The sequence below is a fragment of the Eurosta solidaginis genome, chromosome 5 (assembly GCF_040869045.1).
Source record: "Eurosta solidaginis isolate ZX-2024a chromosome 5, ASM4086904v1, whole genome shotgun sequence".
In the NCBI taxonomy this organism is placed as follows: Eukaryota; Metazoa; Arthropoda; class Insecta; order Diptera; family Tephritidae; genus Eurosta; species Eurosta solidaginis.
In genome coordinates this window covers 25,401,524-25,429,343 of record NC_090323.1, presented here as the reverse complement: position 1 = coordinate 25,429,343, position 27,820 = coordinate 25,401,524, and the positions used below count along the sequence as shown (strand labels likewise).

At 36.4% G+C, this 27,820-nt stretch overlaps 1 protein-coding gene across 1 annotated transcript in view; it reads right to left on the bottom strand.

Moving 5' to 3' along the window:
* Positions 1–27,820, bottom strand: part of cmpy (crimpy) — a 151,625-nt gene that overhangs the window by 95,336 nt on the left and 28,469 nt on the right. The window contains exons 3-4 of the mRNA XM_067791520.1: positions 12,728–13,316; positions 10,612–10,742 (exon numbers count right to left, since the gene is read on the bottom strand). Of these exons, the coding sequence (XP_067647621.1) occupies positions 10,612–10,742; positions 12,728–12,924 (328 nt within the window). The 5' untranslated portion in view covers positions 12,925–13,316. The remainder of the gene's footprint in view (positions 1–10,611; positions 10,743–12,727; positions 13,317–27,820) is intronic.

The following is a 27,820-nucleotide window of genomic DNA, read 5'->3' as shown; positions in this document are numbered from 1 at the left end:
TTTGGTTTTAACAAATACGCTTTTCATATTACTAGAGCTGGCGAAGTGTATGAAACTCAATCACTGCAGTGGTCACTTAGCAAGTTAACTTTTTTTATTTTATGTTATTTTATATTTTATTTTTTTTAATTTTATTTTAGTTTCTCGTATTTTGTTTTATTTTATTTTATTTTATCTTAATTTGTTTTATTTCATTTTATTTTATTTTATTTCACTTTACTTTATTTTACTTTTTTATTTAATTAAATTAAAATTTTTATTTTATTTTAATTTTTATTATGATTTATTTTATTTTATTTTCTTTTATTTTATATTATTTTATTTTATTTTGTTTTATTTTATGCTATTTTATTTTTTTTTATTTTTTTTTTTAGTTTTTCTTATTTTGTTTTATTTTATTTTATCTTATTTTATTTTATTTTACTTTACTTTATTTTATTTTATTTTATTTTACTTTATTTTATTTTATTTTATTTTATTTTATTTTATTTCACTTTACTTTATTTTACTTTTTTTATTTAATTTAATTAAAATTTTTATTTTATTTTAATTTTTATTATGATTTATTGTATTTTATTTTATTTTATTTTATTTACTTTATTTTATTTTATTTTGTTTTTTATTTATTTTATTTTATTTTATTTTATTTTATTTTATTTCATTTTACTTTATTTTACTTTTTGTATTTAATTTAATTAAAATTTTTATTTTATTTTAATTTTTATTATGATTTATTGTATTTTATTTTCTTTTATATTATATTATTTTATTTTGTTTTATTTTATTTTATTTTATTTTACTTCGTTTTATTTTGATTTTATTTTATTTTTTTCTTTATTTTATTTTATTTTACGTTATTTTATTTTATTTTATTTTATTTTATTTCATTTCATTTTATATTATTTTATTTTTTTTATTTCATTTTATTTAATTTTATTTAATTTTTTTTTTTTTGTGTTTGCTACAAAACCAAAATACTCACCCCTTACGGAGTAAATACTTTTTTATATGTACACAACGCGTACACACATCGGCACCATATATTTACGAGAAGAGCGTCGGTGTTGGCTTATGTATTGGCAAAATTTTTAAATGAATATTTTAGCGCTCTTTTTAAATTTTTTTATTTGGCCTGCACTGCGCCTTGAGAAGACCGGTCGATACATATATAATTGTTTATACCTCAGAAGTGTGGCCGTAAAAGAGGCACTTGCTTATTTATATGATCGATTTTTTAACTTTTTTACAGAATTTTTGCATAGCATATGACGTATGAGTAACACGAAATGTCATTTTACTCAAACGCAAATTGGAAATTGATTTGTTTGTTTTTTTGTGTGTCGTATAAAAACAAATTGAATTACGATAAGATAAGATAAGTAATTTTATTTAAATGAAAACACTCTTGAAGTAATCAATATGTATGTAAATGTAATTGTATGCATGAGTTGCTTATACATACAGATTTACGTTAACGCTACCAATGCCGAATTGAGTTTTTTTTTATTTATACACTCAACCTCTTTTCACATACCGAAGTTTGCAAGTAAAAGGTATTTTGATTGATTGATTGAGTATCTACGAAGAGCGGTAAGTTTGAAAGTGCGGCAAAGTTGTGTCTGTGTATTGGCATACGAATAGTAGGAGAAGTGGTCATTCTACTCATTTTGAGCTAGTCAAGAAGCGCCAAAGGCAAATATTTATCTTTAACAGATCTTTCAATCAATAATTGAAATGTGTTTTTTATTTATATATATATTCAAAATATAGAATGCATGTGTGTTGAAAGCGCGGGTACTAGCAAAAAGTTTGCACTTGAAAGTAAATATTTATTTAAGGTAAAATAAATATATATGTAAAATACATAACCTGTAGGAAACCGAATAACAAAATGCAACAATTTTGACTCCGTCCTATGCGTAAAGTCTAATGCATAGTCAATCTCATCTCACCAAATGTTGACGAGCAAGTTAAAACTAGGCATGTAGCAAATCTGCGCCAATGCTACCAAATAAACAGCGGAAAATCTGTTTACTGGTGGACAAAATATTATCGCGTATAAGGTTATATATAGCGTACGTTGCAAAAAACTGAACCCCGTAGTCAACAAAATGATTGTACTTTATCAAAGCGGCTTCCTACCTGGTAAATTTTCTGTCGACCAGTTCTTTCCGATAGATCACGATAAGAGAATAATTTTGTCGAATTCAAAGCAGCATCTGACAGCGCTATGCTTGTATGTTTGAATTTAAATGCCTTTAGTAACATCACCAGCTATCTGAGGAATGGTAAGCATCTCTCCGAGTCATTCGAAACCAAACGAGGTTTCAGGTAAGGCGAATATTTTTGTGCAATTTTTTTTACCATAATGTTGGAAAAGATAATTATAGAAGCAGAACTTACAATTACCGGCGCAAGCTGATGATATTCATATTATTGGCCTGAACAAACAAACGCGCGTTGAATTTTGTCTTTACAGGATTATATAAAGAAGACAAAAGTGGCTTCTGCAGTAAATGAGAACAAGATGAAGTACTTGCTGTTAACCAAGACATAATTGGCGCGTTCGTGCATTGACAGCCACGTAACTGTTGACTGATTTTAATTCGAGACTGTGAAGGATATTGTCAATGTGGGAAACAGCATAAGCAGCAAAAATAACGTCAGCTTAGAAATCAAACGCAGAACAACTCTTGCCAACAAGTGCAACTTTGGACTGTAGTAGGCAATTAAAAAGTAAAGTTCTCTCTCGACGAACAAAAATTACGCTCTACTGGTCGCTCATCATACCTACCCTGATATGTAGCTCGGCTTCATGGACGGTGCCTAGAGAAGATGAAATGACTCTTAGAGTTCAAAAGACAAGTGCTTCGGAAGAATTATGATCCTGTCGGTGTTGCCGACGGCGGGTTTGGAAGGAGGTATACTGATGACGTTCACGCAGATATAAAGATAGTGTAGCAAATAAAAACCCAAAGGCTCCGCTAGCTCATATTATGCGAATAAACGAAGACGTTCCGGAAAGGAAAGTATTTCAGTCGACACCGTAGTTTGAAAACAGACTAAGGGGGAGACTTCCACTGAGTTGGGCCAGGCTGGTGGAGGAAGACTTGACGTTCTGCGGTGCAACCAATTGTCGTAAATTATCGCGAAACAAGGAAAGCTGGCGCGACTTGTTAAGAAATGGACAAAATCGCTTAGGCGCGTCATCAGAAGCCTCAATCACTGTATGCATCCTTCTACACCAGACCTCAAAAGGTCCGCGTACGACAAAAATCACATGCGGAGCAGCAAAAAGACCAATTAATATTTCCAAAATCTGGAACCGTAGTTACGATACAAGTTTCAGTCTTGAAATGCCTTATGCCTTATTCTTATTCGGACACGCAGACAACATTGCTGCAGTCGTTACAACACGAAACACAGAAAATGTACGCTCAAAGCTTAATCTAGTCATAGAACACACAAAGAAGTGGCTAGATTCGCGCAGAATCCAGTTGGAAGCAGAAAAATCAGAAAAAAAGCATATAACCTGCGCCGAAAATATAATATCAAAGAAGGTAGTAAGCATTTTATGAGGAAAAGTTAGACTCCCGAGTAACATATTGGGCGCAAATTCAACATGCGATTGAGGAGGCATCTATGCAGCGTTTTGTAGGTACAACAAGCAAAAGGAAACTGCTGATGAACTTTGGGCAAACACATTTCGTGTGAAGAATCGTTGTAGCAGTTATGGTGAAAGAGAGTCACGCCACCTGCGAGTGGAGAGCTTTTGCAAGACCAGATTTGTACGTCTGATAGATTTAACTTACTTAGATGATATCGTAAACTACTATGTATCGTATAGTTCCCAAAGTTTTTGTAACTTTGCTCAAGTGTCTCCTTTCTACAAAGTTTCCTGCAGGTCAGCTAAAAATTGTATTCCCAAGGCAATTGTGCAGCATTTCATCAAAGTTGCCAATCAATTCAGCAACGCAACAACAACTCATCAAGTCATTTGCACTCACACTATATGGTAACATAGAAAAGTTGTCTTAGTACTTAAAGTTCGCTCGTAACTTTGTGTAATTTGCTGTCAACGTGAATGACGCTCGTTGAAGAGAAAAACGGTAGCGCTGATGATGGCTAGCAAAACCTGAATAATCAAAGCGTATACACCACACATCTGATAAAGCATTATAAATACATATACGAGACATATACAAGCAGATATGAATACAAAGACATTTGTATGTGTGTACATGAAAGCCACTCAATACATGTTTCATGCTTTATATGAGATAAACTTGAGTGGTAAGTGGTGAGTGGCCGTTCGTTGATCCATGAAGGTTGTATGAAAGGCAAAAGCTGAAGCCGCAGGAGCAGCACTAAGTAACTAGAGTAGAAAACCACTGAACAAACTTGCTAACTGTAAACTGAGATAGGCGAAAGTCATAGCAAAATGTGTGTACGCATTTATGTGTGTATATGGCGCTTTGTTTTAGTTGTGTTTTTATTAGAATATATCAAAATTAGTTGCAACTTGTATACATACATCTTAGCACGAAGGGCATTGCATATGATTAATACAAGTAAAGGTAAATGTATGAATAACATACAGATATGCAGAGATAATTCTATGTATACTCACTTGTGATTGTAGTTAAGTTCGCTTTGATGTGCGTGCATGTGTACATGTTATGTATTAAGATTTAAAATATTATAAAATAAATGTTTAAAATCTTGGGTAGTGTTGAAGATAGTACCCATCAGTAATAATTTCATGAAATATTAAAAAGATAAAAAAAAGGCAAACATGGTTTTTTTCAGTCCAGAATCAGTTCGGGACCGAGACGGCGGTCACCGTGGTGTGGTGGTAGCGTGATCCGCCTACCACACCGAAGATTCTGGGTTCACGTCCCGGGAAAAGCACCATCAGAATTTAAAAAAACACGTTTTTTCATTTAGAACAAAGTTTTTCTAAACGGAATCGCCCCTCGACAGTGATTTGGCTAGCATTCCGGGTGTGTTTCTGCCATGTAAACTTCTCATTGAAGACGAGATCTGCCTTACAGTCACCGTTCGGAGTCCAAATAAACATATAGGCGCCTTCCCGCCAATTTATTTAATTTATGAGTCCGGGATGAATCATACAGGAACATGCGGCTATAGTGCTGTTTTATCTCTTTATGTGGATTGAAGCTATTCCTTTTTTTCGGCATGTCATTTGAAAGGCCAATTGTTATAGTTTTTAGCTGATCGTATATTTTTGGACTGGTCCTATCAATACCTATGCTTTTCATGGCACATTCGGATTGCTTGCAAACACCGCCGAGGGGCGACCCCGCTTGGAAAAATGTTCTTCTAATTGAAATAATTTAAAAACTTTTATATTGCTTTGCCCGTGGCTTGAACCCGGGATCTTCGGTGTGGTAGGCGGAGCATGCTATCATCACACCACGGCAGCCGCCAACATATTAATATATTAACGTTATCGATTTGTTATTGGAGCATTACCAATGCGATCTTAGGATAGGGTGTTATTAATGTGTTTTCGAAAAACTGCATTGTATGCCATTCTGAACATTCCACCTGTAGACTTCCGCGCAAAAATAAAGAACTGTGGGCTCATGACAGATATTCGTTTCTGGAGATTGCCTTTTGGCGTCACATGCTTTTAAATTAGGCTTTGTCAGTGATAGTAGTGCACGTGTCCTGCGCTCGCAAGGCTAAGACTCCAGCTATTGAGAGTGGTACAGCTATAAAATCTAGAAGCAGCAAGTGGCATATGTACTAGAAAGCTTCCAGTATTTGGCAAGTGGACGTAGATATTTTATTACATATATATTGGTTTTAGTTTGGGGTTTTCAATCTGGTCGTTAAATAAATATCTGTTAACAATATAGATTCATTCAGTTTTTGAGAAGTCATCACGGACAGGCCAGTTCAACCTTACCTAACCCAACCTATTCATGCATGGTCGTTAAATATGCTGAAGTTTTTAGTGTCATTCTCCTCATTGTCTTCTGCTTCATACATTTGAAGTTCCACACAGAAAGTTAATTAATTATCTGGTACTAGTTTCTTAATTAACTTTCCTTGTTAATAATGTACCGTGACAACATGTTTTTTCCAGGTAATCATATAATTGTTCAGTATAAATCAAATGTGGCAGTCAATTTTTCTTACTAATTTTATATACGTAAATAAAATTAGCAATGAGTTGCATAACTCAATAAATCTATAAGTTTGTATAAATTGATTCTGATTTAGTAGTTATTTTTTATTGCTAATCCATTGTAGATGACTTTATGCTTTGCATCTGGCATTAAAATACGAGTACATTATATACAAAGAGAATTACACATATTAATCAATTATATTTCTCAAGTGACTACAGGTCAATTATCAGAAATTAGGTCGAGAATAAGAGCACAAGTTTCTGTAAAAAAATGAAAGTCATTGCAAGAATCTCATATGAGTGCAGAAAAAAGGGTAACTAGAAAAAGTGGGTAGTAAAGTATGACTGGCAATTATTTGCCTAGTTTTTATTCATTGAATAAGTTACAGTTGCTCGCTTATAGGCGATAATTATCCTTTTATGTTCATAAAAAATAGTGTGAGCGTTTGAAGTGAAGTGAATATGTGAGTTCTGTTCTGCTTAGAAAAAATCTAAAAAGGATGAAAATGTCGCTAGAGGCTGATCGTCTTAACGATGCTTTTGTCAACCGTACTACCATTTCATGTTCGCCCTCTCGTCACCCTAGTTACTTAGTTATTGTGTGTTTAAAATACGATCTAATGCAGTTGGTGTAGACGGAATTCCCCTAAAATTTATTAAAATTACCCTTCTGATTATTCTACCTACGCTTATCTATATCATAAACCACTGCTTCACATTTTGCTTTCCTGATGACAAGAACCATATGACTGCTACGCTTGCTAGACTTTTCTAAGCCATTTGATTCCGTCAACCATGAACTACTGTGTTCAAAGCTAGTAAGATACTTTGTGGGTGTTGTTAATTAATTAATTATTTGGAAGATCGATCCCAGCGTGTAAAAGTTGCTTCTGAAGTATCTGAGCTGTGACCTCTTTTAGTTGGTCTTCCAAAAGCCTCTATATTGGGCCCACTCTTGTTTACCATATTTGTCAGTGACGTGTATAGTACGTGCCACTCTGCTCAAATGCATGCTTATGCTGATGGCATACACCTATACATGTCACGCCCTCTTGAGGAGACTAATGAATTATGTTCTGATTACAACAAAGGCCTATCCTTTATCTCATTTTGGGCTTTGCAGAACGACCTCCCATTCCACCGCTATTTTTAGGAGATTAGATTGTACAATTTTTGTCAAAGGTTACTAATCTAGGTTTTGTCATTAATTCCAGCCTAACGCGTACCGATCATGTCAACTCTATTATAAGTAAAGTTTATTAAGGGATTTCAGGATTTTTTGAAAATGGTCTAGCATTATTGCATTGCTAACATGTGCAGTATATTTTTTACAATACACTAGGAAAATACACCGCAATGCATTTACTATGTCATTGCAAATATGCATCATCACAAACCATAGTTTATTTTTTTTTTTTTTTTTCAATATTGAATGGTAAATCTACAGCTGTCAATACAAAGCGAAATATGGACAAAAAAATTTTAATGAAAAAAGTTGATCACGATACGTAGCTTACATTTGCTATAGCAACGTTTCCAACATCAAATACACAAAATTCTGAACTCCCTTAATAAGGGAGTTAAGTTTTACGTAACCTATGATTTTCTGCCTCATAAACTCCGGTTGTCATTAGGTGAAAGCTCGCTATACAACTTATACTACCGACCATTTGTTATCCTGAACTCATCTATAGCCTATATGGACTCGCAGTCTGCTCATAAAATTGAAGTGGTGTTCAATAATGTTACGAGATATCTATGCGGACGAACAAGATACGAGCATAAATCTGCATGGAAATGTAGTCTTTTGGGCTGTGGAATTTTAGAGTATTTAAAGGCAAGAAATTTTATCTTTCTTTATCGTCTGACGGCAGTGAAAAGTCCGAATTACCTATATGAGAAATTGATATTTCCAAAGTCTGGCCGACTAAATTACTTGATTGTTCTCAATTTTTCTCTCCTACCCTCGCAAACCTATTTTTTATCAACTTGTAACGTTTATTTTTTTTAATCAGTCACGATAAAGTAAAACAGAAATGCACCGAGTTTTCCGCATGAAATCAAGTAGCCCCAAAGAGATCTTTAAATAATGTGACATCAGTGTGGTTAGGTTAGGTTGAACTGGCCGGTCCATGAGGACCTCACATAGACTGTTTGAGTCCGTAGTGTTACCAGAAGTTTGTTTTAGCGACCAAACTGTAAAACCCTATCAAAAACCATTAACTATGTTATAAAATAACTCCGTCCTCTTGGCAAATACTAGAAGCTTTCTAGGACTTAAGCCACTTGCTGCTTCTAGATCTGACAGCTCTATCACACCTAATAGCTGGAGTCTTAGCCTGGCAAGTGCAGGGCACGAGCGCAGAACGTGTTCGATCTTTTCCTCCTCCAGCCCGCACTTCCTACATCTGCTATCACTGACCAAACCTAATTTAAAGGCATGTGACGCCAGAAGGCAGTGTCCAGTCAGAATACCCGTCATGAGTGTACAGTCCCCTCTTTTTAATGATAGAAGCAACTTTGTTAGTCTACGGTTGTAAGACCTACGCATAATCTTCGACACTTTACAGCCCCGCGCTTGAAACCGTTTTATTTTTAGCGAGAGGTAGAGGTTTAAAATGTATCCTAAAGTTTAAGTTAGACCTCCGCTGATGCAAGTGGCTTCTAAGAGTACAAACATACAGACAGAAAAAAATTTTAAATTGTTGATTTTGGTTGAGGGGTCCAATAAGGATCTCTGCTATCAATTTTTCTGAAATATATTCAATGCAAAGACATTCACCTGTTAGAGTTGTATTATATGTATAGATAATCCCACAGAACCACATTTTGTCCTATATCTTGGAAACTAGTTATGATATCTCAAAAATTCACAAAAGTATTAAAGTCCCCATCAGCAGCTTTCATGTGATATACATATTGTATAAATATATTTGAAAAATTCCCGGGTCCATGTTTTTGGGTTTCAAGACTTTAGAGATCTAGGGATTAGAAATGTATCCTCAAATTTAAGTTAGACCTTGGCTGATGCAACAGTGAACGTTGCACTCTTTTCTATGCAGCGGTTTCTCAGTGATGCGAGGTCAAGCATACAAACAGAGAGAAAATAAAATTCAAAACTGCGGATGTGGGTTTAGGGGTTCTAATAAAGACGCCCCTTATCAATTTTTCTGAAATATCTTCAATATACATGCATCAACCTATATTACATGTATGTATATATTTTGTGAATCTACGCAAAGCTTTTTCTACCGCTTTTGGTACAATTGCGATGATCGATCTTTTGAGAAACAGACTCTTGTTGCTGTGGAACTTTTTCCCAATTGCCCTCTGCTGCACATGCAAATCATAACATAGTTCAATTGTATTACTAAGCGGGGATTACCCTTCATTGCTTTTTAATTTGCATTAAGTACTAAGTGGGAGTACCATTCATTGCTTTTTCATGTATGAAACCATTCTTAATTTTATAAATTTTTAAGACAATTTTTTGTATTATTAATAATTTGGGAAAATGTTAACAAAGGGACATCAGGATTGACGAGGCGATAGCTGTGTCGACTGTAACTTGTAAATCTCTGCAAAGCCTTTTTCCCGAGGAGTGGGATTCGGACACACACTTTTGCGATGTCTGAACTGTTAAAAACAGACTCAGCCAAAGGCATGCCTTTGTTGTTGTGCAACTTTTCTGTGCTGACGCATAACACTTGATAGGCTGGCCGATTCGCAGCACTGGTTCTTTGCCAAGTGCTTCCAATAAGCGATTGATGCGGCTATAGACTTGGGGGAAATGCGGTGGTATGCGAATAGAGCTGCGACTAATATCCTATAAGTGTTATCTCAATTAGATAAGGAAGAAAGGTTGAATTCTTTCCCAGGCTTAGTACCGGGACCAGCCCAACCTGTATACGTTTTTCAGGAATGCCAAGAGACAAAGGTTCAAAATATTTCGCAATCTCTCATCAGCAAAGTCATTGTACATTGGTAATGTGCACACGGTTTTAGAGCTTTCGGCAAAAGCTGTAGCTGTGACGGTATTGGGTGCAACATTGTTTTCATTTGTGCGCGCTTGCTTGTAGAGTCATCGTCTGACCTTGGCTACCGAAACACACATCACAAGTTGTCGGTAGAAAGTGATTGTACGCGTTTTGTCATTTTATTTTCAGTATAAGTAAGACAGGGACTTCACGGTTGCCCAACCCCTAGTCGTCTTACGTTGATCAATCATTCATCTGCTTTGCTTGTGTCTCGTATTACGCTCTTTCGCTATGATTACAGCTACTGCTGGGAAATTATGATTGTTTCTGATATTTTTCAGCTAGTATGATGCGAGCCGTAACCAGAGTTGAACCGAAGTTGAATGACAGACAGTACTAAGAGCGTACTCCGGTGAAAGTGAAACTGCATTATAGTAACTTAAGAAATATGACTTATTTGTTTCTATAACTTACCCATGCAGACACCTAATCCATTGGAGATGGGTAGTTGTGTTACACACTGAAGTGGTGGTTCACATTGTCCAGAGAAACCACCAGGCCCGCCACAAGTCTCACCGAGTATTTTGGCACAAATGCGACAGCATCTGGATAAGATAAAGCGATTAGAATTTAGTATATATATATACACTTTCTATTGTCTAAATCATCTTATCGTAATTCAGTATAACTTAGTTTCAAATTTTTTCAACTCTAATGTTCTCACAATAACTTAACCTAACTTCCGTTATTTGATCAACTTAACTTAAACTAAATACACTCGTGTTACCTTTTCTGTATTTAAGCGTCACTACGTGACCCACCTAGTGTAGGTATCTCTTCTGCTTTGATGCGCTATCCACTAAAACTTACCTCCTACGCCCCGTGAAATCTATTACTTGGGAGCGCATTTAGCATTACTTCGGTTGCACTCTAACTCTATGGCTATCCTGACGCTAACGGTCTAACCATACATCTTTTCTTTCGCTGAGAAGGACGTGCCTCAAATATGTGCTGACATTAATTACCCCATATGTTGCTTTGGGAGGTCATTGATAACACTGTCCGTCAAGTATTCCTTCTATCCTCCTTGGTTGGTGGTTGAAGTGCTCGCATTTGAAGAATATTAAGTACAACGTCTAATTTTTCGCAGTATAGTTCTAAGTTCGAGTTTTTACTTTACCCTTTTTGCGAAAATAAATACGGAAGTGAGCGTCGTCAATTACAGGATGAACAGACTATGTGATTCCATGCGCTTCGAAGGAGATCTTCAGTCCACAATAAAGGTCCATGGTTGGCACAAGGGTGATCAAATGGCGGACGAGGCGAAAGTGTGTACGCAGATGGTTCCAAAGTAGTAGAAGGAGTAGGGTGGATCCCTTGCAACTTGCTCCGTAGACGTCCCAATTAGATTGGGCGAGATTAAGAGAAGGCGAGAGGTGTACATGATTGACCAAGCGAGAAAGACGGGTTCAAGGGCGGGGCTGTAAAGTGCCGAATATTGTGTGTATATCTTACAACCTTACACTAACAAAGTTGCTTCTATCTTTAAAATGACAGGTCTGTAGACTCATGACGGATATTCTGACTGGACACTGCCTTCTGGCGTCCCACGCCTTTAAATTAGGCGTGGTCTGTGATAGCAGATGTAGGAAGTGCAGGTTGGAGGAGAAAGCGATCGAGCGCGTTTTGTGCTCGTGCCCTGCAACTGTCAGGTCTAGAAGCAGCATGTGCATTAAGCCCGAGAAAGCTTCTAGTATTTGTCAAGATGACGGAGTTATTTTATAACATAGGTCCTGGTTTTGATAGGGGTTTTCAGTTTGGTCGTTAAAATAAAGTTGTGGTAATACTACGGACTCATTCAGCCTATGTGAGGTCCTCATGGACCGGCCATTTCAACCTAACCATATGTACGGAAGAACGCGTTTATAATTAGAAATCGGGTCAAGTAAAAGTCCATTTGTCCTTGTGGTCGTTTCGACCGTAGCTCAGTTGTAGGTATTTGTTCCCTGGTCCTTTTCCTGAGATGCTGTTCGCACCTGCATGCCAACAGCAGCTCCACTCATTTCCGATCTATTGTCGTATATTGGTTTTCTTTCCTGAGGGAGCATATATATCGGTATTTTTTCGCCGAGACCGTACAGTAAGCCAAAGCAATTATTAGCGCCTCTCTGCATTGATCCTAGCTGAGGGAGGTTCGGTGGTTTTAGTCTTTCATTGTGTGCGCCCTTATTTTTAGCAGCGTATAAGAGTATAGATTCCTTTGGTCGACTGTGCTTGTCATTAAAAAAAAAATTAATAAATGTAAGGCGCGATAAGGCCGAGCTTCTCATTAGTCTACTCAAATTCGACTATTGTGTGCACAGCCTTTTCGCGGGCTCTTCGTTGTTACCTCAAGAAGGTGAACTTATTTTCTAGACACAACGTTAAATTGCATGTTTATATTTGCCGGTCCTCAATCGTCATGTTTATGATAGTGCGGATCTGTCTCTTTGTAAGGACAAGGATTTAATTAAGCTTAGCTTTACACAATTTTTGATACTTTTATATTTTTACACAATCTAGAAGTTTTATAAAAAAAATGTTTACTCACTTGCATGGATCCCACAACATTATGCCTTTCCCTGGACAATCGAGCGATCTTATAACATCACACTCCCTCGGATTGCAATAGCATTTTAGTCCGTTAACCACACGACTACCAGCGGCTACCATTATAAGCAAATAGCAACACAAATAAATTAAATATGTTCGTAAATTGAGTAAACAAAATTGTGTTGTGGAGCACATTTTGGTGCGCCTGCCTAATAAGGGAGTAGAACGCCACTTGTTTGTTTTGTTTTTGTTAAGCAAATTTCAGGGCTCAAATATTTTTGGTTAGGTATCGCATTTTTTTTGTGTTATGATAGGCTTTTCTTGACCATAATGTTGCTTTTAGTACAAGTAAAACTCCACTATTACGTCCCAACGTTTCGCTAAGCACCTTAGCTTCCTCATGGGCGAAACTGCATTTGTTTAAATATTTTTTCAATTTACCAACGTAATTTTGACATGTTGTAATTTTATCTACAAAAATTGATTTTGTTTACAAAATGCAGTCTCTGACGCTGCTGCATGCTGTTGTATTGTTCGAACTGTTGGTGAGACATGACGTGTATGCGATGCGTTATGTTGGACGTTTACTGAAAGAGAGAGAAAGATAGATATAGTTTAATAAGGTTTGATAATTGATTTTTTAAACTAATACGCTTTGGGAATATTTTTATCTGCTATTTTGTCATCAAGTTCAAATACGCCGAATGGTTAAAATAGTGGTCACCTCAATTGATACTATGAATATGTTGGTTAAAGTACTACCATCGTAGTATCTCCGGTTTAGTCGTTGATTAACGAGCAAAAAGGCAAGACATATGTACACATGTGTGTTGGCTCTTAACACAAATAAACAACAGCCTTTTACGATCTTATTATTATTATTATTATTAGGCCTGGAAGCAATGCGACCTTTGTGTAGATCTATCGTGCATGATTTTTCAGCCTCATTTTGTATGTGGAGACTTTTGATGTATCTAAGTACCTCTTAAGGCTTTTTACTCAATATCACATAGGGATTAAGAGTCACACCACTTAGATGGGAGAGCCTCTGCCTTACCAGAGTGACGCACTCACAGAGAATGTGAACCGATGTTTCATTCTCCTGCTCACAGAATCGACAAATTTGAGTATCGGATAGATTTAACTTACTTATGTGATATCGTAGATCTCAGTGTCCCATATAGTACCCAGTGAGAGTTCATAGGTCTTCCCTACTTAGATAAAAGAGTTTGGCTGACACTTTTGTTGCCGGAAGTATAAACAATTTGGCCTGTCTTTGCCCTGGACAGACGCCTGAATTGTTTTGCTTCAGACTTACTTATGTTTTCCCTTGTGTGTGCTTTTGTGAGTCCACAAAAGGGCTCTGAACCATAGAATGCTGCTGTAGATTTGTTAGATAATCAGCGCTTTTAAAACCTTCGTGTCCCTGATGTCCGGGAACCCATCCTAACAAAATCTTGTTTTTGGCTCCCAGGTCATTAAGGATTTCAATGCAGTCATCCACTAGCTTAGATGTAACTCTGTAGGATTGCAAGGTACGCAGGGACGCTTCGCTGTTCGACATAATGTAGATGCTCTTCGAGGATGAGCCTCTCCGTAGACATTCTCTACCGCAAACTTCTATATATTTCTGTCTAAAATATGGTAGGATTGCATTCCATTGGCATAGATTTCTTCAATTTCGGCCCATAGATGCCAGCTTCTGTTCTTCTTTAACCGATTTTCGATCCATCCCTGAACCTCTGAGTCAGGGTCATTATAAGGATTTCCTGTTTCCCAGTGGGCTCTGTCCGCAATGGAACAACCGATGTTGTTACGATGCTTGTCCAGCTTCAAATTTGGATTTAAGGTAATTTTGAACTCCTAAAATATTCTTCTTCTTAATCCCTTTACCCTTATAAATCTCAAGTATACAAATCGCGCAACAAAGTAGCTTTCAATTTTCACAGCTTTTCACTCTTCCATTTTATCTCTTCACTGTTCAGCGTTAATATACAGTAAACTAACTAAAGTGAGAAGCTAACGTATTACCAAACTTGCTTGAAAGCTATGATTGGCAATGTGAAAAAAGGTTGCAAAAGTTCCAAGAATACCAAATAAACTGCAAAAGAGAAATGTGTTGCAGATTATTCTTCGTTAAATCAAATAAGATGACAGCTGAAATGATAGAACAAAAACAAAAACAAAAATGAAAAAAAAGAAACAAACAAACACTGTGTACACAACAGCGCAACTAAAACAAATAACAAACTGTAGAAAAAAATGCAAAATTTGAAGAAGAAGTTAAAACGTATTACGAACACGACAAAAGGGGAGTGACAATGTTGCAAAAAGCATGGGTTTGCGAGAAATGCCAGCTCTAGCATGGTTAGTGTAGGTAGTTAAGTGGATTTGTGAGCAAAATCGTTTGAAATGCTTGACTTAAGACAAGTAAAGGAATGAAGACGAATAATCATCAATATCAATTTAGAATAGTCAACTATGTATGTATGTAGGACGAGAACTCCGAAGTAGACGACTAACCTAACCATAAACGGACGACTGGCTTAGCCTTAACTAACCTTACCCAATTAAGCAACCCTGACCTATTCACTCAGACTTGACGAACCCAACGAACGCGTGATGTTAAAAGAGCGGTTGGAAGTTAAATTCTAAACGTTGAAGTTAGTTGAGTTTGGAATTATAATCTGTTCAGTTTGCGAAACGTCACGCTTCACTCGCTAAAATATTAAAACATTAATTACTTAAATATAATTAGCCATAAGAACCGCAAAATATCAACTTAATATAAATAAACTAAAAATACGCAATAACTGTGTCGAACTATTTATTTAACAAACTCGTTTCCCTACATGTATGTATAGGTAAGTTTGCATAATTATATAGCTAACTAGAAGACCCGGCAGACGTTGTCCTGCCCTAAATTTGGCCAATCTTCATACATTTTAATAAGCTTTTTCCGTTTGACTCTGCCCTCTCTCCCTCTTCACTTTTTCCTAATCCTTTTATTCACTCCTCCCTCCGTCTTTTTCGCTTCATCTATCTCCGTCTTAGTCTCATTCTATCTCTTTCTCAATCTCCTTCTCTCTTTTCTCTTTTCTCTTTTCTTCTCTCTCAATTTCTTCTCATTCTTCTGCCTGTCCCAGAAGGTGGTATGTATTTTATTCCAGTCCCAGTTCCAGTCCCACTCCGGGTCTCAGTCCCAGTCCTAGTCCTAATCCCAGTCCCAGTTCGTCTCTGGATAATATATTACTCTGTACTAAAGCACTCATCAACGGCTTTTATTTGATATTCACATTCTATAAACACATTCTAGGGGTACCCGGGTCCACGTTTTGGCCTATATATCCAGACCCTAGCCACCCAGGGGTATGAAAATTACCCTCTAATAAAGCACTCATCAACAGCTTTCATTTGATATCCACATTCTATAAACACATTCTAGGGGTACCCGGGTCCACGTTGTGGCCTATATCTCGAGACCCTAGTCACCCAGGGGTATGAAAATTACCCTCTACTCATCAACAGCTTTCATTTGATATCAATATTCTATAAACACATTCTAGGGGTACCCGGGTTCACTTTTTGGCCTACAGCTCGAGACCCTGGTCACCCTGGGGTATGAAAATTACCCTCTACTAAAGCACTCATCAGCAGCTTTCATTTAATATCCATATTCTATACACACATTCGAGGGGTACCCAGGTCGACGCTTTGGCCTATATCTCGAGACCTGAGTCACACAGGGGTATGAAAATTGCCCTCTACTAAAGCACTCATCAACAGCTTTCATTTGATATCCATATTCTATAAAAACACTCTAGGGGTACCCGGGTCCACGTTTTGGCCTATATCTCGAGACCCTAGTCACCCAGGGGTATGAAAATTACCCTCTACTAAAGCACTCATCAACAGCTTTCATTTGATATCCACATTCTATAAACACATTCCAGGGGTACCCGGGTCCACCTTGTGGCCTATATCTCGAGACCCTAGTCACCCAGGGGTATGAAAATTACCCTCTACTAAAGCACTCATCAGCAGCTTTTATTTAATATCCATATTCTATACACACATTCTAGGGGTACCCAGGTCGACGTTTTGGCCTATATCTCGAGACCTGAGTCACCCAGGGGTATGAAAATTACCCTCTACTAAAGCACTCATCAACAGCTTTCATTTGATATCAATATTCTATAAACACATTCTAGGGGTACCCGGGTCCACTTTTTGGCCTATAGCTCGAGACCCTAGTCTCCCAGGGGTATGAAAATTACCCTCTACTAAAGCACTCATCAGCAGCTTTTATTTAATATCCATATTCTATACACACATTCTAGGGGTACCCAGGTCGACGTTTTGGCCTATATCTCGAGACCTGAGTCACCCAGGGGTATGAAAATTACCCTCTACTAAAGCACTCATCAGCAGCTTTCATTTGATATCCATATTCTATAAACACATTCTAGGGGTACCCAGGTCGACGTTTTGGCCTATATCTCGAGACCTGAGTCACCCAGGGGTATGAAAATTGCCCTCTACTAAAGCACTCATCAACAGCTTTCATTTGATATCCATATTCTATAAACACACTCTAGGGGTACCCGGGTCCACGTTTTGGCCTATATCTCGAGACCCGAGTCACCCAGTCACCTATCCTATATTTCAAGTTAGATCAAACTACACACGGGTGCAAAACAAATTCAAAATCGGTTTAGTAGTTTAGGAGTCCATTGGCCTCAATTGTGTGACACGTGTTTTTCATATATTAAGATATATAAGGGACAGCAAAATTTTATTAAGTAGGGCAAATCAACGTGTATATTTTGTTTATGTATATGTGAAACAACAACAGAAGGAACTAAGAAGAAAATGTGTTTGACATTGCTAAATGAGTTGGTAAAGAAAACAAACAAATAATTGACAGAATGAGCTTAAATAATCTCGAATTTATTTGATTACTGCCAGTGAAGTTTTTCTATCTTACACATTTCAATTAATCAATAAAAAATCTTTGATCTTATGTGAATAATTAGATACAGAACCAGGTATTAAGTACAGAGGAAAGCAGTAATTAAGTACTAAGTCACTGTTCATTTGTTGGACCTAGTAAATTTTTTAGTAATAAAAGTAGGAACCAATATACCTATTAATATAAATAAGTTACAGCGTAGAAATAAGGAGAACCAAGCAGTACATTCAAAATCAATTTTACATGGAAATGACTGCTGATGTTGAATTGATGTCATTCGAACCAAATCAACTGGTCACCTGTTGTTTATGTGAGTTCAAAAAAATTCAAAAATAGTTTATACGGACGGTCAAAAACACAACAAAGTCACATATAATTCACAGAAAAAAAACCGAAATTACTTAAACAAAACTAGGAGTCTATTTTCTGATGAAACCAAACATTAAATATTCAGCTGAGAGCTTTAGTCGTATAATTTATTTAACTTCAGTTTTTTGTCCGTACGTTTAAGCTACCAAAACGTTGAATTAAGACTGCTAAAAAAGGCAATGCCACGCCCTTTCAAACGTTTTTTAATTGCCCATTTTTTCTTGTAAAATTTTTGATAATAAAAAAAAAGTTGCTATACCTTTATTTTTTGCTAAGATATAGCCAATATTTTCATGTACGGTTCTTTTGAGTCTCTTTTATATAAAGGAGGGCGTGGTCCTTATTCGATTTCGTTAATTTTTTCCAGACATATTCCATATTTCAACAAAATATTTCAAAATGTACGTAAATTTCAATGTTCGCAGATGGACGACAGACGAACATGGCTAAATGTATTACTTTTCTCGTTATAGAAATTGTGATGTATAGAAGTCTATATTAAGCTCGATTAGTTTATGCCCTTCTGAGAGAGCTTAACTCTGCTGAGTATCAAAAAGTCAGGAACGATATGCAAAGATACTTTAAAACCAATCAATGAATTTCGATAAAACGTCGATAACTTTTCGATAACACAATGCTGAATTTTTGATAAAATATCGATAACCTCACGATAGATAATCGATATTTCTTCCAAAATATTTCAATATCTTTTCGATAAAAAAAACGATAACTCCTCGATGAAAAACCGATAACTAATTGATAATTCAAACTAAAAAAAAAGCGTGAGTACAGAGTAATCGTAAAGTTCGAGGTGTATATATATTCTTAGTTAACAAATCAATGAATTTCGTTAACACATCGATCTTTTCGATAACCGTTCCATAATATAGTAAACCGCTAACTCGTTCACGAAAAAACCGATAAACCTTGTTATGGATAGCAGATTAATAACACTTCCGTAACGAATAGATATCTCGTCTTTGCCTCACACCATATAAACAAAATTTCTCTTTTCTTCCCTTTCTTTCCATTTCCTTTCCTTGCGTTACCTTTCCTTTCCTTTCATTTCCTTTCCTTTCCATGTGGAGAAACGCGACAGCAGTATCTGATTAACGTTACGAAAGCATGTTACAACAATTGTGGAGTGGACCTACCAACAGCGACAATGAAGCAATAGCATGTTTACCTGTCACAAAACCAGCTTGCGGTGATAGAACATGCAGTATGGTTATTGGTTTTTATCCGTATGAAGAGGTTGTGCTTCTAGGAGTAGTGCAGAGAACTGGTTCAGTAAGTTCAGGCTCTCTGGACACCTCCGCTGGTACTCAAGTTTTATGAAAGGTGCCAATAGAGGTAATATTCTGTCATCCGGAACGCCAAATACCAATCAGTATTTTTAGACTAAGTGCGCCCTATAGACGTAGCGGTAACCACTGGTACTCACGCATCGGTGCATGCAGGCATAATACCAGCTTCACTCAGCTAGCTGGCAGAATAAATAAATACATATATGTAATATATAATCCGATTTTGCTCTATATTGATATCCGGATAGCCGGATTTTTTGCTTAGCTATCTGGCTATTCGAATATCCGGTTTATCCAGATAGTTGAAAAATCCGGATGCAGTTCACAGCCCTAATCGCTAATAACTCGACTAGTTTTCGATTGGTTATCACATATGTATGTTTCGAAAAATATCGATTTACTATAAAAAAGTTATCGATTTATATCGGACAGAGATCAACAAAATCCCTCAGACATTTAATCCTTGGTAAACTCAAAGATAAAATATCTCTGAAGGCTGGGGTAGGTTGAACTGACCAAACTGAAAAATCCGATCAAAAAGCAGGCCCCTGCATATGTTATAAAATAACTCCGTCCTCTTGGCAATTACTAGAAGCTTTCTGGGACTTAAGCCACTTGCTGTTTCTAGATCTGATAGCTTTATCACTCCTAATAGCGGGAGTCTTAGTCTGGCAAGCGCAGGGCACGAGCGTAAAACCTTCTCGGTCCTGCCCTCCTCCAACTCGTACTTTCTACATCTGCTATCACTGACTAGGCCTAAGTCGAAGACATGTGACGCCAGAGAGCTGTGTTCAGTCAGCATATCCGTCTTGAATCTAACGTCCTCTCCTCTTTGTCAATGTAAGGTTGTAATACCTAAACATGATCTTCGACACTTGAGAGCCCCGCGCTTGGCTCCATGCATTTCCCGCATTAGGTTGAACTGTCCGGTCCATGAGGACCTCACATAGACTGAATGAGTCCGTTGTCTTGCATTTCCGGCATGCTTGATCATCAAAACCTCTGAGACTGTACAAACATATGTATGTAAATAACGGTCAAAGTTCACAACTGAGTATGTAATGTTCAGTTGCCAAATTCTTGGCAATAAAATCTTGAGCTATGTAAAACTGCTTAACTCACTTTACATATAAAAATTCAAAGATAAATATAATTAGTTTTTCTTTTTAAGTTTTCCTTCATATTTCATTTAATCTGATTTTCGCTACCAACGCTTGCTTTGTCTCTTACAACAACAAAGTGTTTTCTTATTATATAATTTGTCTTGTTTCAGCGTGCTGCTTTCTCAGTTGTGCATTGTTTACCTTTTTTACAACATTATCTATTTTTTTTTCGTTTTCATTACTTCGGGCTTTTTTGTTTCAACTTGAGATGTTGTTGATTATAATATTTCTTTTCGTTTGTTCTCTGTTCTTGCGTAAATCAAGGCTAAGATTTGTTGGCGTTTTTTTGTTACGTTTTATCATTACTATTTGCTGTTATTCGGCTTTTGTCTTATCGCAATTTTGTTCCTTTTTTTATGTAATTTGTCAGCTTTGTTTTGGTGCGTTGTTTGCCATTTAATATCCCGCTTTTTTTCTTGATGTTGATTTTCCTCTTTTTTGTTTTTCTTTATTTGTTCTCTTTCTAGTGTAGCGTTTCTTTGTTCGGAGCAAACCCATACATCAATGTCTGTTATTTGTAGATACGTATATATGTGAACTGTTTTGCATTTCCTGTAACTCATTCGTTCTCTTCTAATTCTTAGAATTTCTGTAATCATTCGGCATTTCACCTTGAATTTCGAATTGCTCTTTGTTCTTTGTTTAACTTGAAAAATATTTCTTGTATTGTTTTCACTTTCTTATACAAAAGAGAGCTTGCATTTTTTTACAGTACTGCGAACCTATAGAAACACATTGGGTTGTGTTGAGAAGTTGTTTAACGGATAGAGTACCCTCAGTTTTCGCACATTATTGCACACAAAGCGATTTGCAATCATATCTAGAATAACTTTAGGTGCAGCTAAAGACATGCTTCGTTTTTTAACACCTATCAAACTGAAGGCAGTAAGCAATCTTTTACACGCATATGGCTAATAAATTGTGTCAGACGTAAAAGAACAAAAATGGCGAAAGGCATGTGGCATAAGTCTACCTCTTTGACGTAATTACGAAAATAGTGCGATATAGACAGCAAAAGTAGGAGTAAGAGTAAGGAAAAGAAAAGAGAGAGAGAGAGTTGTGATACCACTTATTTATTTATTTATTTATTTATTAGTCTACAATTTAAAAATTTATACAGACTAAAATATTCAATTTACTTAAAATATGTAGTATATGCGATATAAATAACATATTTATTCTACAAATTTATAAGAAGGATAGAATGTTGTGCATCAATTCTTATACGTATGCTCAAGCAGGCAGCCGTCGTGAGAATCTCTGAAGGAAGAGCATTGCTCTGAAAGGAGCTGTGCGCCCATTAGGGAGCCGACGTGAAGCACTCATAAAGGAGCCAACGCGAAATGCTCATGAGGGCTGTTTGCCCAGTAGGGGCTCTCATTAGATGTAATGTATGTTGTAGATGACGCAGTGAACAGTACGTTTTTGTAATGCATTTATTAGGCGTATAATCTTATCACACTTTTATGTGTTTTGATTTGCCTGTGCTTGCATTAGACAGGCATTTTCTAATTTAGGTTGAATAGTATATTTTTCTTTATTAAGAAAGGCGAATCTGAAATATCGAAATTTGATGTAGTACTTGTTGAAATCCAGATACAAACAACGAAAAGCTTCGTGCATTTCAAAATTAAATCTGCATGTACTCAGGAAGAGTGGTTGAAAATGTCTTGATGGCCTCATAGGGACATCAATCTTTATCTCCTTAAGTAAAAATGGGCTATTCACAATCCCTCCCAATAATTTCACCATGAACAATACACCCAACATTTCCCTACGGCTCTCAAGGGAAGGAAGGTTAATAAGCTTCAACCGGCTATTATAGGAGGGAAGATTCCTTGCTGGATCCCACGATGTTTGACTTAGCACAAAAAGCAGGAACTGTTTTTGAACCGATTCCAGCTTGTCACGATAAATCTGATACCGTGGGTTCTAAACAATTGACGCGTATTGTAGTATCCGTCGAACTAAGGCAGTAAAGAGTGCTTTTGTTACGTAAGGGTCCAGAAATTCTTTTGACCATCGTTTAATGAAAGCCAACACACCTCTGGATCGAGTCACACAAGTTCCAATATGATGTTTGAAGTCTAGTTTGGGGTCCATTGTGACACCGAGATCGATGAAGCTAGCAACTTGCTCAAGCTGGTAGTCACCTATCGAATGATTATGTACCTGATATGATTTCTAGTAAAACTCATGAATTTGCATTTGTTTAGGTTGAGGGCCATTTCATTGGCCTTGCACCATTGAACTAAGCTATCCAAATCGTTGTGAAGAAGTAGTCTGTATCCAGGGCTTTGAATGGGTCTAAAGAACTTTGCATCACACTTAGGAATGACAGTGATGTAAGATTTAGATAATCATAGAACCATTTCGAAAAAGATCCATCTCGACCCTGGAGAAGTATTTCAGAGAACCTTTTCAACCCACACCGAATTATTTTTGCTTAGTTCTCGAAAATGTTAAACATTCAAAAGGTGGTTTCCGTACAGCCTGTTCTTAGATGATTCGAGGTCCATCTTTTGGGATGCCGACCAGGGGTACCCCGTATCCTCTACAGCCATCTATATTCAGTTCAACGCGCTTAGAGAACCGCGTGACATTTGCCTGCGGTCCTAAAACTAACGTGATATTATTAAACCTTAGTTCTACAAGTAAGAGAAAAAAGTTAAACAGAAATGCGAAAAAACGCAAACGAAATAAAAGTAAAAAAGGAAAAAAGTTAAAAAAGAAATGGAAGGAGGAAGGGAAAAAGAATTGAAAAGGACGAAAATTAGAGAGAGATGCAAAAGGAGAGAGAAAAGGAGAGACAAAAGGAAACAAAAATTAATGGCAAAGGGAAAAAGATAAAGAAAGATAAAAAAGAGAGGCACCGAGGGGGAAGGGGAAAGAGAATGAGAGATATGAAAGGAGAACGAGAAAGAGAGAGAGCAGAGATAGAGAGAAAAAGAGAACGAGAAAGAAAACGAGAACGATAAACTGACCGACCGAAAAAGAAGAGTATAGAAAGACTACGAAAAAGTGCTAGGCAAGAGGGGGTTGTGTCATCGGGCATACTGGGTTGGAAAAAAATTTAAGAGATATGTCTTTAGTCTGAAAAGGCATACTACGTGGAAATAAAATTCACACTGATGATAAAAATAAAAAAAATAATAAAAAAAATAATAAAGAAATAAAAATACCAGAAAAAGTGTGAGAGAAAATGGAGGCATGCAAAAGAGGCGTAGCTAATGAGAGAACAAAAGAGAAAAAGGGAGGAAGATAGGATTCGGAAAACCGCAAACGCCACCTAGAGGAACAAGCGTAGAGTCAGAGTTGACCTGAAATGCTTCACGTATAGAACTTTGAAACTAAACGGGCAGTAGATGGTAAAAGGGGAGTGTTTTGAAAAAATGTTACGTCATATAGATAGGGTAGGTGAAGGTAAATGTAAATATGGGCTTGATAATAAGGAAGAATGCTTAGTTGTAAGATAGCCACCAACACTACTTTTATACGAAAGCCCTAGAAACCAATAAAACGCGATTTAAAAGCAAGTGGCTTTTTTAATCGGCTAAATGTGAGAGCAGAAAAAGGAATGGAGAACGAAAAAAGAAACTTGATTGATATTGAAATTAGAACTCCCAGTTATTGCCGGACCAATTTATAAACAATTCCTCTGAATTTCGTAGAAAAATTTTAACAAAAATATATAACAACTAAGTGCGATAATTTGTATATGTTCTGTAAGTATTTTCATGAATAAACAATGAAATTGATGCGCCAAACTTTGTTAAGACGTACAAATATTTACTGCTCTTAGACCACTCAAACTTGGCCTTTGTCAATATTTGCCCCCCCAACGCTGCATGTATGTGGTTGTATGAAAACAGCACAAAACTTAACAAAATCAACGAACTAGAAGATATGAAAAGTGACAGTATAGACAAGAGAACAACGAGGGGGAGGGTAATGGGAAAGAATACATTACAAAATCACGTTGCACGTGCTAAACTAGTGGCAAGCGGCGTGCTCGTCAACAGTCAGCAGAAAAAACAACAAATAATTTCAAGTGAAATAAAATCAAGTATTTTTTACCGTAGAGAGCGAGAAAGATGTATGAATGGGAAGGGTGAATAGATATGCGCAAACAAAATTTAATATTTACAAAATTCTACAGCAACAAAAAAGTTTAAGCAAATCAACATAAATGTCAACTGTGAAAGCAAACTTGTTTATATGAATGTACTAGAAGATCAGGCAGACGTTGTCCTGCCCTAATTTGGCCAATCTGCATACATTTTAATAAGCTTTTTCCGTCTGACTCTGCCCTCTCCCCTCTTCACTTTTTCATAATCCTTTAATTCACTCCTCCCTCCGCCTTTTTCGCATCATCTATCTCCATCTTCGTCTCATTCTATCTCTTTCTCAATCTCCTTCTCTTTTTTCTCTTCTCTCAATTTCTTCTCATTTTTCTGCGTCCCTTATAGCCCGTCCCAGAAGGTGGTATGTATTTTATTCCAGTCCCAGTCCCAGTCCCATTCCGGGTCTCAGTCCCAGTCTTAGTCCTAATCCCAGTCCCAGTCCGTATCTGGATAATATATTACTCTGGGGTGGTTGAAATATGAACAAATAATGTACGACAGCACTTCAAAAACAAACGCAATCCAGGGATGATGAAGTAAAATATAAAACTTTCAATTTCACATAGACATTAACGCAAAACTATTTCGATGAAATTGTGAGTGTGAAATTTATGTACAAACATTAGATGTGTCATTCAAGTAACACTATCACGTCAGCATAGTGGTGCATATTGAGTGATAGATATTTAAATGCCACTGTGTGAATAGTTCAAACTAATATGAGTTGTGTACATAAACCACGACGGAGATCAAATGCATGGAAGAAAGCTGAATTTGACACGTAATTTCACATGCACACACACCTACACACATTTACACAGAATATTTCAATCTTATACCAGAAACCCAGCAAAAACTGTCATAAGCGGTTGCAAGCAATAACGAATACTAGTCTTTCTTCTGACAGAAAAACCATATGTTCAATGAAGTACATCATACACCTTATAATAATGCCTTAGTTTAAGCTGATTTAAGCTACTAATAAGCTTTATCCCTAAGGTAAAACAACAAGTAAGGACGGGACTGTCTTCGGCTGTGCCTTTCATAAATGGGGCTGAACAATAATTTTATCCCATTCGTAATATCCAAATAATCGACTCTGTATAAGATACGAAATATACAGTGAACAGGTGTACATACCTATGGGTTCTTTAAGATAAATAAAAAATAAAAAATAAGTAAGTACTTTGTGTGAGGATGGAAAGTTTCATGTTTTTTATAGTCTGAATGAAATAGCTATAACCATAAGTCACTTATCTCAATAATATATGACGTAAACGTAAGTATTTGAAGAAATTTGAAGTTTCTAGCCGTTAAAAAAGGAGCAAAAATTACAGTTTATATGGGGTATATAATATATATACCATCGATCTCTATGATTTTGTCAACAACAACAACAACAATAGCAAATACTATATACGTAAGCATTTGCTGAAATTTGAAGCTTTTAGCTCTACAAATGATGTAGAAATTGCGAAAAGTTTCTTATCTGAACCCCCGATCTCTTCGAATTTCTCAGACAATAATATCTACTATACACGAAAGCGTATGGTAAAATTTGAAGGTTCTAGCTGTTAAAGTGGGGGGGGGGGGGGGGGGGGCGGAAATTAGGAAAAGTTTCTTATCTGAACAATCGGTTGTATGGGATACATACCATATATACGACCGACCTCTATGATTATTTCAGACAACTATATGCGCAAGCATTTGGTGAAATTTGAAGCTTCTAGCTGGTTAAATGGGGCAGAAATTACGAAAAGTTTCTTATCTGAACAATCGTTTCTGGGCGATATATGAAGTTTGAAGCTTCAATCTGATAAATTGAGGAAGATATAACAAAAATTCTATTTTATGAAAAATCGGTTGTACGGGGGATATATGCTATAGTGGTACGACCCGGCCGGTTCCGACAAATGTCTAAATAGACACCTAAATATTCGCACTAACTAAATTTTAATAAGACATCTCAAAAATTGAGGGACTAGTTTGAATAAAAACAGACAGACGGACAGACGGACATGGCTAAATCAACTCAGCTCTTCATCCTGATCATTTCGGTATACTTAATCGTGGGTCTATCTCTTTTCCTTTAAGGACTTACAATTTTGAGATTCGTGACGATGTTAACATACCATTTTATTTTCATGAAAAAATAAATATTACCTAAACTCAAAAGCTTTTGAAGCGTATTCCACACAATTTGTATTAGAAACCCACACATCGATGGCGGCTATGTGATTGACGCTGACTCCAATTGACATCTAGCAAATAAATTATTGCCTTTTAATCATATGAAGTAAGTCTTATATAAAGTTAAAATTTTTTGTTTGGAATGCACAATAACTCACAGTCATGTTTACTTATACATACACTAAAACACACACACACAGTCAAAACATGGTTGTCAAATTCAAATTCTATGCTTGGTCTGTTATAAAACGTACAATAATTAAGTGAGATGAATTCACGCACTACAGATTAATAGATAGCAGGGGAACGCGGGAAACATAAAAACACTAAGCGCTGTGGTGCAGACATACATATATATACATACATACGTAGGTAAAAATAGTTTGTCGGAGTTTCTAGGCAATAACAGAAACTGAATGACGATAATGTAAGTATCAATAACAAGTGGAAATGGGATTCCCCAAAAAAAATTACAAATTGAATGTATCGTCGCCCCGAATCGAAACCAGCTCATTTCAAGTTATCATAGACAAAATCACGCCTCATTATTCTGCTAAAAAACTAGCACAATTTGCTGTTTATGTAAACTAACACAGTTGAAAATATCGCAAGCTCGAATGAGTGCAGGTGATTAAGAAGCCTAGGCAACAGAGGCGCAACGAAATAGCATATTTGATATAAGGCCTTTGCACGCGAAAAACAAGTCAGGCAGTAATTGGAGAAAAGCTCTCTACAACGTCCAAATAATAAATTATATAACAATAGATAACAACATGTGTTGAGTAGTAATGGTGATAATACAACAACAAAAGTCTGACAGCATAAAAAGTAAGAATAACATTGTGGCCGATTGTGGATATAGAGAATCGGGCCGATAAAGTTGAATTGGAAAATACAGAAAGGAGAAAAAGTAAGAAAAGAAAAAAAAGAGAGATAGGGGAGAGCAAGGTGGATAGATTGAGATTG